Source organism: Galleria mellonella, unplaced genomic scaffold (assembly GCF_026898425.1).
Source record: "Galleria mellonella isolate WM207_F2 unplaced genomic scaffold, CSIRO_AGI_GalMel_v1 utg23, whole genome shotgun sequence".
NCBI lineage: Eukaryota > Metazoa > Arthropoda > Insecta > Lepidoptera > Pyralidae > Galleria > Galleria mellonella.
The window spans coordinates 2,416,650-2,428,574 of record NW_026442045.1 but is presented as its reverse complement, the minus strand read 5'-3'; the positions used below and the strand labels follow the sequence as shown (position 1 = coordinate 2,428,574).

Sequence of the window (11,925 nt, the reverse complement as noted above, 5' to 3'; positions counted from 1 at the left end):
CACGATGGCGACCTTACGCCTTTAGTACGTGCACTGTCACTGTTAGACGTCGTTGACTACAAACTTGAACTTGTAAAATAATATTAAAAATATTCTATTATCATAATTACTACCTATTTAGACACATATTCCGTGTGATGTTCTAATAAAAATACAATATATTACAAGTAATTTTTAGAAACAAAATTATTACTTACCCAGAGCCATCTAATCTTAAACTATGCACAGCTTGTATAAATATTAATCGCGTACTACGCGGTTTCAGAGATGTTTCGTCCCACGAACACTCAGGTTGTGGAATGAGCTTCCTGCCGAGGTTTTCCCAAGAGACTACAGCATGGGGTTCTTCAAAAGGGGGGGGGGGGGGGTAAAGAGGTTTCTTCAGGGTCGGCAACGCACGCGTAATACATCTAGTATTGCAGGTGTTCATAGGCTACGGTAACCACTTGCCATCAGGTGGGCCGTATGCTTGTTTGCCACCTCAGTGGTATAAAAAAAAATGTATATAATTTTTTTAGTTCATAGGCCAGTACAGATGTACTCATGAATCCTAATATTTGGATTGTACTGTAACCTGCGCTCATTAGAAAACAAGGCGGTACATGTATTAAACTGCTATACCACCAATGTTGTCAATTTATTTTTATAATATAGGGAGTAAATGTGTATGCGGTTCACCTGGTGGTAAGTGATAACTGTCGTATAATATATTGCCCTTATCCTTTTTAATCCTTGAGATAAATGTCGTAAGAATCGATTGTGGGAATACTCCAGAGCAAGAAAAGATAAACTAAGAATATTATACTAAGCAGTTTGACGAGATTGGAAATGGTAAGTTATTCTTTCTACTTTTAAGAATAGAGACCTGGCCATAACGGTGGGATGTTAATGTGCTAATATGGCAAGCGGCCATAGTTGCCTATGGGACATACATATTACACAGCCAGCTAGATTATCGACTTAGAGAATGTTACTGCCTGCCAAGTTTCTAGATTAAGTCTAGGCCATAATTTTTTTATCATAAAACATTAATATAAATAGTAGGTATGGGGGTCTATGCATTATACCATTTTAGTCTGCCAGAGTTTTATTAAAGACCTTGGTAGATACTACGTAATGGATCTGGTACAGTATAATAATATCTGTGGTATTACGTAGGCCGGAAGTTTTATACGAGACTGCTACCTCTAAGTAAATAGCAGACTCTTACGAATCATTACACAAATTTTCAAATCCGCTTACAATTATCATACCGTTCATCACCGTTGGGAATCATCAGTCTCACACCTTAACTTAAATGGTCGCGTACAGTGCGGTTTCAAAGGGGACTTTCTCTCTGTACCGATAACAAAATGTTTCTATTGTAACCACAAAAAGTCACAATAATGATATTGCAATTAGTTTATCTGTACTCTATTTGGCGCTGTCTGTACTCGAAACATAGACGTAGTACTTACTGACCTAAGAACAAGGTATTACATAGAAGGAATAATAAAATGTAAATCATATGGTTGCCTCCTCTCTTCTTATGCAAATATAATTAGTAAAAAGAGGACGAAAGATACACCATCACCATAATAAGAATTTATTTTATTCATAAATCAGCTTCGAGTTTATATTGTATAAATTAATGTACTACTTTTCCATCTCACTCTTTATATTAAAATCAAGTTCGAATAGGTAGGTACTATAGATTAAGGATAGTACCTACGGTGTAGGTATTTGTGTTCATTTTTAATAATAAGAACTAAAAAGATTGTATTTATTTTTCATAACGTAAACTCCCATAATATAAAAAAAGAAAATTGTAATTATAAAAAAAAATTATGAAGTAAAAAAAATGTAATTTAAATATGTCAATTTAAAATCGCGCGTAACGATTTGTCCGTACGTCATTTTTAATATATGTTAATATTCTTCTTATATTTATGTAATTTTCAAAATTTTATGTAATGAAATTTAGTTGTTCTTCTTAAGTAAATTTTTCTCTAGTTTAGCACTAACTACTCCAGATCTATTTATTCCAAACAACATAACTAAGGTGTGTATGTCTCACTTCTTTAAAGTAATTGTATTTTAAAGTGTATTCATATAGAATTTATTATTAAAAAAGGTATTTTCCTTACAATAATACATTGTTGTTGCTGATAGATGATAGAGTCGTAGGACGTTAATTGAAGGGGTTAAAGGCACATTTAATTTTTATGTCATCATTATTTGTGATACAATATTATCTAAATTATAATGTTTGTGATAGGCAGAAATTTTAAAACTCAATTAACCTTGTCTTTCCGCCATTATGCATTTTTTTGGTGGAGCCACTTTTGCAGAGCTTTGCTGTCCTATTATATTAATTTATAATGTTGTTTATAGGTAACCATTGGCAAATTCCCATTATAAATCGAATGGCCAGTGAGCACGGCGCGTTAAATGTTAGGGTCGATTCCGGTCAGATCTGTGAAGCAGATAACTGGCGGCGTCACTGCGGGTGCATTAAGACCAGCGATAAGCTGAAGGAAATACTGAAGTGCTTCCCTTCGCCGCCACCACCCTCGCCGGCTAATGTCTCCCAACAATATGCTAAAGCCGTATAGTATTTCATTCTGTTACTTGTAACGTCGTTTATGTGTAATTTACAGTCCAGTAGACTATTTTTACCCGCTACTTCATTTGTTTGATCGGGATGAGATTACTGACTTTGATAAAAATAGCCTATATCCATTTGTTATAGTATGTGCATATCAAATTTCATAATGATTTCTGTTAAAACGCTATAAGGAATCACACAAACTCACATTCACATCTATATTATTAGTAAGGCTTTTTCTAATAGAAGTTGTCCTGGTCCTATACCTAAACATACAAAGGTTTTTTTAAGTAACGTAGACATCCTAAGAGCTCGGACTCTTTCTCGAGATTGACACGGTGAATTATGATCAAGAGGATCGAGGGGTTTCACAGTTACCAATCCGTCTGTCCAGCGTGGAAATTGTTGGCAAAACCTCTTTTTAAGGGAGAGACCTGTATTCAACAATGAATAATTAACGGCTGATATGATGAATGTCTAGTATAGTATATAATAGTAATAAATATAGCATATAGCATATATCATATATGTGTAAGTATATTTGTTATTCATATATATTTATTCGTTTATATATGTAAATTTAGTATGTATATCCATTATTAGTAGTACCGCATTAGAGTATTCTGACACTTCCCTATGGTTGACTGGGAGAGAATGCTTTTAGCATTAAGTCCGCCATGTACACATATTTGTACTAATGAATAAATAAATAAATAAATAAATAATTCCCTCCTCTCAGTGGTTCAAACGTAAACATAGTTGTATACCTACTTCGTTATAAATAAATCAATCATTACTATAGATGTATCCTTCCGTCATTTTCATTCTAACTACAAGATATTTATTTTATATTTTAGTTCGACAATACATGTATCTCCGCTTATTGTATCCATCAGTCGGTACCACCACTGCAATATGACACTAACACACTTGCATCTAAAAAAAGCAAGTACTACAGTGAACTTCCTGAAAAAGTAAGTATTTACTTATGTAACTAAATCTATCACTTATTTGCGTACACAGTACACGTGTATGTGTTTTTAAACGAAAATAATGTGTTTTAATAATAGTATTTTCTACAACATTAGGGTTTTATTTGTAAACTACAATTTCCAAAAGAAAGAAGTTTTTAAATTGAATTATGTTAATTATTGAGATACGATAGGTATCTTTGTTCGATTGGGATTTATATTTTTTGTTATTTAAAAAAAATATATATGTCATGTTTTCATAAAATGTGTAAAAATTTAAGTCAGTTATTTTTGTAAATATGTTATGTGAAATTATCTAATACATAAATTACTCAGATATTAAATTACTTTCCATAATTTGTCCAACTGTAAAAGTGGGTCATGCTGTGATTATTACATGCATTATGGCTTCACATATTTTGTTCACAATACTATGGTTCATTCATTTGCCAAAACCACCATGATCTTTATCATAAATAGAAAAGGCTATAGAGGTAATATGTGTCGTGGTTCTTTTTAATGTGAAATCAACCGTTATAGTTCAATCAGTGTTAAGGTCTGCGCAGACGATGGACATGGCCGCGGACTTAATTCCCCTTTGTGTAAATTCTACACGCGTATATGGTTTTTTATGATACTAAGAATAACAAGTCAGCTTACGGCCCACCTGATGGAAAGTAGTAACCGTACATATATACAAATGAAAAGCACACTGGATATAACTTTATACACTGTAGCGTCCACGTCGTAAGTTGCCATTCCCGAGGAATAGTGTTTCACAGTGTCCTGTAATTTTACTGCTCTACTGTTTTTTTATTTATTACTAGAGAAACCCTATTTATAGGGTGTACTAATTTTGTTAGATGAGAATTTATTACACATACGAGAACTGTTATTTCTTAAATTATTATTATTGGTATATCGATTGAATGTTCTTCAAACCGAAACAGTTATGTAAGGATAGCTGCTTTACAGCAAATACATGAGCGGGACAAAGGTGCCAATATAGACGACTGTGTTTAAAGATTTCTCTGATAATGAGTGTTGTAGTTTCTATTTTTAGGGGTTTTAAATATTTATTATGTGAGTACAAACCTATTGATATAATAAATGGGAAAGTTTATAATGATACATGGCTGGATGGATAGATAGATGTCTAACACGATTTCACGCAAAAACTATGGAAGGGATTTAAATGAAATTTGACACACGAGTAGGTTATATCCTAACTCAGCATATAGGAGACTTTACGTACTTATTCACGCGGCCAGTGCTACGGGATACAGCTAGTAAAATATAATAATAATATTATCTTCGGGATGTAAATCCGATTTAAATTTATTTGAATGATTGTATTGGACTTGAAATTGTAAAAAGACAAAATAAATGAAATAGCCGTGTAGGTCCCAGCATAGAATAGGCCACCCCTACCTTTCCCGCGGGTGTTGTAATAGGCGACTAAGGGAACTTAATAGTCGAGGGACGGACAGTAGCGTCCCCCTTAAAACATCATATAAAGCTAAACTGTGGTTGTCAACCCGTTTGCCATGGGGAAGGTTTACTATGTTCAGCAGTTAACGACTGACACAACAAAGATAAATGAATGGACTAAATGTCAATCGTGTGCACAGGCCATTAAAGATGCGTTGTTGTGGTGACGAAATGGCACGAATTACTTTACTGGTATAATTTGTGTCACTTACTACTTATCGTTCTATCTACTATTAAATTACTTAAAAAATTATGTTTTTACTTCGCCTCTATTTTTTATTTCTATATTATGCAATATCTTCGCCAATTCTAAACTGATATTGATAAATCTTTTTGTAATTACTAGTATTAATCTCTATTTTGATCTTGTTTTAATTTTTCCAATAATTAAGTAATGTGTAGGTATGTATGTTTTATATTTGCATAGATTGTAGTAGATGTACGTTCAATATTGTGTGTATGTATGATTGAATTGGTTTTTGTTGTGTCAACTGAATTAAATGGGTTTGAGTCTGGGATGTTCTTATAAGTAGTTTCTAATGTTAGTTCCGCCGTATGATCCCGGCATAGAATGGGCCATCCTTTCCTTTCTCGTAGGTGTCATAAAAGGCCACTAAGAAAACTTATTTGTTGAGGGATAAACAGCAGCGTCTCGCTGAAATAATCACCAAAACCGCAACTATTGGCAAAGCGCCCCCTATATGGCGGGACTTATGTTCAGCAGGGGACAGTTAACGGCTGATATGATGATGACGATGATGAATGTTAAATGTCTGTTTTTCATATCTATTTCTCAAACTTCGAAGATACATATTTATTGTTAAATTTTTATATTCGCTGAAGCTAATCTTTGGCACTTAAAGGTTTTCTACAAAAAAGTTTTTTAATGATAATGAAATGGTAACCCCGCTTGCGCTATCGATATACGTTGGCGGGGCACCAGTGAGAGATGATAATGAAAATAAGTCAGTCTATCGTGACGAGTTTACTAGGAATAATCACGATAGTTTCAATGAGCAATCGAGTGGAGGTAGATCTGACAGAGTGCATTGTTAGCAATGCGACTGTTAGACTCCATTGCTAATAATCCATTTTCATCCCTATAAAAGAGTTATTCTTGCTGGTCACACAATGGTAGAGACAGGGGTCAAAAATATTCATTCTTTCCTGTCAGGGGGGGAACATTGGTAGGGGCAAATGGATTTGGCCAAATAATATTGGCAAAGGCTATGCGCACAATCTTCAGTTAATCTGTATGTTAACAACGGTTTAGTGAAACATCGTGACACGGGGTGTGCTCGGGTCGCGCGCCCTCTCTATCGGTCATCGCGCTCCTCTTCCGCGATCGCTTGTCGTTACTGAGAAATGTTTCCTTTTGTCTTGTTGCCGACGAACTGCTTTTACTATAACTTGTCCTTCGTTTTTCCCTCCAGTTTTATCAGAAAGTTTGAATCTAAACTTAATCTTGCAATAAATAATTATATGCAGTTATTAAACTCGATATAAGGTCTCTGTAAATTACTTTCAATACATTAGTGTGAATGGGCTGTGTCACTTACTGTCAATTGAACCACATGCTCGTTTGCGGTTCATTCACATATAAAAATAATCTGGCGTGATCATTTATTGACATCGTCAAGATCTTTATTAATCAAGTCGATAGGATTTAAATATAGTTCAAGTTGTTAGAATATAATATTGAAAGAAGTGTAGTTACGCAACAGTACAGGCGAGGCGAACGATTTTCATTTATTAACTCTTTATTGTTTCTTTTAAAGAATAATACAGATTATAAAGAATAACAATATATCTATAAATAATTATTACAAAAACTGAATCACATAAAAGTAAGATAAAGAGAGTCTTATCGCTAAATAACTATCTCTTCCAGGCAATTTTAGGATGGCGAGGTATAAACAAAATTGTGTCTGGTCAAGGCGTAACATATAACGTTACATGTGACGTGTTTTTTCTAAGTATTTATTTATGTATGCAGGTATATAACTAGTCTATGGATTCTAAACTGATAACGTCGTAATAATTATGTTACGATGTCTAGAATCTGAGGAATAATAGTGCAAAGCAGCTGATATCGTTTGAGCGTAGGTAGAACGATGCGGTAATGGACGCTCGTGACGACCGATACGATCGGGCGGTCGTGACGAGCTCGCGCCCTTCCTACTGACTGCAACTGTAATTAATATAAAATCAGGACATTGTCACTAGTATTATTATGATATTTGTAAACTAGTTGATATTAATAAGCTAACGGTCCACTTAATAGACAGTCGAGGTCGTAAGGCTATCGACATGAACAGCATCACAAAGTACATTGTGACACCCATGGTACCACTCATGGTACAAGCACATGGTGTGTAGACATTTTAAGGACTGTTATGCGTCCGTATCCTGTATTTTCGATTATATATTATTCTTAAAATCGAAACAGTGATTTCACCGTGGAAATTTGAGTGGGACTGAGGTATCCAAGCAGACGACCAAATCTCCATCTGGTGGTTTCAGTTTCGGAGGCTGAGATATGTCAGTGAGAAATATAATTACAGGGTATGGGGACAAACAAAAAACGCTTTAGTTATTAGAAAAAGCAAGGTGTGTTGGGCACTATCAGCGTTACCGTATATTTTGTGAGGTCCGGTCTATAGGCGACTACTTTCCTTCATGTGGTGGGTTTACCATTTTAAGATACATAAAACTAATAAAAATTGGTACATACTAGGATCACATTAAAGTTTCTCTACAATCTAGAATATACCTAATATTTATGGCAGAACGAAGGTCGTCTAAATACTCTTGACATTATAGGGCGCCACCTTCTTGTGCGTAATAGTAGGACAGTAAAAGTCATACCTGTACTTCTTGGAATAGAACACATTACACTGTGCATTACACATACTCCCAATCGTACTTAATTACTGTACCTACCTGGTTTACTAAATAATGTGAGATAATACCCAATAGAAAGTGTGTAAATTGTTATGTGTCACCATATGGCAGTGTTTTAATTATTATTGTAATAAATACGTGAATTGGGTTACTCATACCATCGTTGTGACTCCTTTAGCTATTATATCAAGTGTCGTTGAAGTGAATGTTTATTAACTACCTATATATGTAACGGCATAGAACTGGCCGCTCCCTCCTGCTTCGAGGGTGTCGTAAGAGGTAACTAAGGGAATTTAACCGTCACGGGATAGGTATCAGAATACCTTTTAAAACATCATCAAAGCCTAACTACAGTTGCCAATCCACCTGCCAAGTGTGACAACTATTGACAAAATCTCCTTAATGTCCAGTTAACGGCTGATATAATAATATATATGTATATATGTACACCATTACTAACAACCTCTCCGCTCAACGACTCGGATTTGGATCACCTACTTAATCTTTTTTAATAAGTCCAGCAATGTTCTAACGAACGGTGCTCCTAATAGTATGACACGTTCTGAGTCCACCCCAATCTAGATTTTATTGTTTACGCAACCGCACAGCCTACGTTCAGGGAAATAGTTTACATTGCTTCGTGTCGGAAAAATCCTTGTAAATAACAATTTCTGCCTTCTAAATATTTACCGTAACATCTGACTATAACAAGGGGCTAATGTTTAAAATTACTTTTGTCCAAATAAATATGTATTTTTTTTTTTAAATGAAGACATGAATTTAATAATTTTTATTTGTTATCTAGGAACCCTTTAATAATAAAACAGGTCCCTCAATTGATCACGATTTCACCTCATGAAAAGCGATGATATGATGATACTTTTAGGATATCGCTTATAATATATCTATACAAAACAATTAAAATCGAATTTGAGAAAAGACAAATTTTGGCTGAAGAGCTGATTGAAAAAATCTTTCAATTAAGTTCATTCGTAATTTTTTTATCACTTACCTAATAATCAATGGAATATGATTTGCATATATTTATATTATTTCCATCAAATAACTATTCATAATTTTTACTATAGATCGATCTGTAATATTACGTTTTTAAAATTGGTACAGTGTACTTTTAACGAAAATGGAATTTTGATATATAGATTATATTTATTTATTTATTTATTCTTTATTGCACAGTAAAATTTTGTACAAATGGCGAGCTTAATGCCATATGGCATTCTCTACCAGCTAACCATTGTAAACCATAATAAACACGATTCTAGGAAAGATGTTTATATTAAAATGTAGTTATTTAGTTAGCATAGGTATATTAAATGTAGAGATATTGAAAGATATAATTTTATTATTTACATACATATAAATTTTTTTATAAGTGTTGTAAATACCTACATAAGTGAATTATTTCCTTCCTTTTTAGTTGCGAAATGAAAATTTTCATTCCTTTGTTATCCGGTAACAATACATAAATTTGATAAAGATTTACCGGACATAATAGCGGATAGCGCGAAGGCCCTATCCACATCAGATGCATAATCACTGATATCACTATTTGTTGCAAGTGTTTCGTGTTAACATAATAAAGCCTTGCTTGTACACAAATGAGGTTACCGACACGTTAATGTTTTATTATAATTATTTAGATACTGATCTCTCTAGGTTAAGACCAAGAACAGTTTAGTGTTTAATTGTATTGCCGAATTAGTTTAGTCTAAATGTTTGTTCAAGTGGCGAATCCTCGGTCACGCTTAACATTAACGGGTTGTTGCATTTGATGAGGTTGGTTTTATTAAATTCTCGTTGGTTAGTATTAGGATAGTGACGACAGTTCAATCGGAACGGTTGACTTCGGTCTAGGGATCCCAAGATCGAATCCTTAACCTAAACCATCGATTTTCTTTTAAATAAATATGTCTATGATATAAATATGTATGTTTTTTGCTTCGTGCTGTAGGGCAGGGTAGTTGGAGGGCAAGTAAGCCTAAATGAAAAGGCATTTGTATTCAACAAAAGGTCTACTGTAAAACTACTTGGCACCTGTGGTCGTGACTCTTACATAAGTAATGGTAAAGTTAGAATTATTTTTAATCCATGTAAGGTCATGTAAATTCAAGTCCAAAAATATAAAGTATATTGCGCTTCATTTAGAATAAAATATGAAACGCAAAGTGTATGCACTTGCGGCGTTTATTTAAGCCTTCTATCTTTAATCGCATCTAAAATCTGTCCTACAGACATCCCGGGCGGTAAGCAGTAGGTCGTGGCAGATAATCGCTGAGTTGGTCCAACTGGTGCAGTTGTCAGTGACGGTAACAGCACTCGCCCTGTATTACCTTATATACTGCTACATGCAACTTGTGTACTACACATTGCGTAGTGCGCTGTATTTCCACAATGCTGATGGGTAAGAGTTTATTAATTATATATTTTTAAATACCACAGGATATTGCACAGCGCCATCTAGTCTGAAATTTATTAGAGCTCATACTATTGACACTAGTTAGAAGACCACGCCTCACCTAACTGGGAAGAGCTCTAACCCAGAGACACTGGGGTATTCGCCCCCGAAATTGAAACCGGGGCAAAGGGGTCCGCCCCGAGTCCGTCACCTTACTTTCGCAACGGGAATACAGATGACGAATGATTGATTAATTTTGATTTGTACGATATATAAACTCAAGATAATGAGTTCAAATCTGACAAGTACTAAACAGTATGCGTTCGATTGTGTGTGATTTGAGTGACAGTGATAGGCTCGCGCCCTGCCTCGTTAAATTCGATTAACTTGGCGAAGTCTGGGTATGCCCAGTATTATGTTTACCACATCAGTAACAGTCGTGAACTTTTACCAGAAGGAGAGTTTGTACAAACGTCATTTGCTTGGGTACTTCTGTCCTATTCGTGTTTCCATCGTGAAGTTGCTGTGTTTGAATGGCTGTATTTCGGTTTGAAGGGACATGACAGTGAATTTAAAGGGTACAGAGGTATATACACCTTAGTCCTCAGGAATGGCAACGCATAAGGGGTATCCTGGGCGAAACAGTAGGTATACTCTGTTATGTTCATGGTACTGTTCATGTCTATAGATGACGGTTACCACATCCCATCAGGTAGGTCGTCAGCTAATTTGCTATTCTAAGTTCCATAAAAAAATCGGTAGATCTCAATATCAAGGATTACACATCGAGAATATTTATCTTTATATTTTTTATTATTTAATTAATTTTTGATTATGTTTCGTGTTACAGGCCCATGAAGATAACTATAGGCGTGGTGACATTAACATCACTGGTAGTGGGTTTTAATTTGTTGCTACGTGTGGAAAGACTCATCGGAATATTCTAAAATATATTGTTACTACTTGTATTTAGTAGTATTTGTTCAATTCGTGGAATCAAAGTAAATAACAATTATAGAGCATTCACCTTTAATAAATAAAATTAAAAGAAATGTATAACAAAGCTTTAATGTTCTAAATTAAGGCGTGAACGAGTAAATTATTAAACTGACTGATAACAAAGCAAAACAATTTTTAATTGTTCACGTTTACGATGTGCGCTAAATAGTAGCATTTGATTAGCTTCTAATTACGATCAGGTTTTGTCTTTGTGACGAATTGAGCGGAACAGCAGCGACGAAGCTCACACCTGGACATTGTTCCCCAAATAGTTCAGTGAGCGATCAAGTTCCCCCCTCTTATGATTTGTACGGGCCCAATCATTTTTGCTGCTTTAGCTGCTTTTTGATTAAATCTAGCAACTTTTGGAGACCCGTCAGCGATGAAAAATATATGATTTGGCCATTATTACTAGCTTTTTTTGGATTAACTATAAATTAACTTTTTTTTAATATATATTTTGGGAGTAATATATTTACTTATAAATAAAGAATAATAGGTGATGAATGGAATAGAGTAAGAGGACCTTTTTTTGTTCTTTTATAATTCGTTATAAT

General features: G+C 34.5%; 1 protein-coding gene across 1 annotated transcript; it reads left to right on the top strand.

The window, feature by feature from the left end:
- The first annotated feature begins 1,866 nt into the window (after nt 1-1,866).
- On the top strand, nt 1,867-11,784 carry LOC116413424 (uncharacterized). Its single transcript, XM_052894769.1, has 5 exons — nt 1,867-2,041; nt 2,374-2,588; nt 3,445-3,561; nt 10,206-10,375; nt 11,220-11,784. The coding sequence occupies exons 2-5, from the start codon at nt 2,406-2,408 to the stop codon at nt 11,314-11,316; spliced, it is 567 nt and encodes a 188-aa protein (XP_052750729.1). The 5' UTR covers nt 1,867-2,041; nt 2,374-2,405; the 3' UTR covers nt 11,317-11,784.
- Nucleotides 11,785-11,925: the final 141 nt, after the last annotated feature.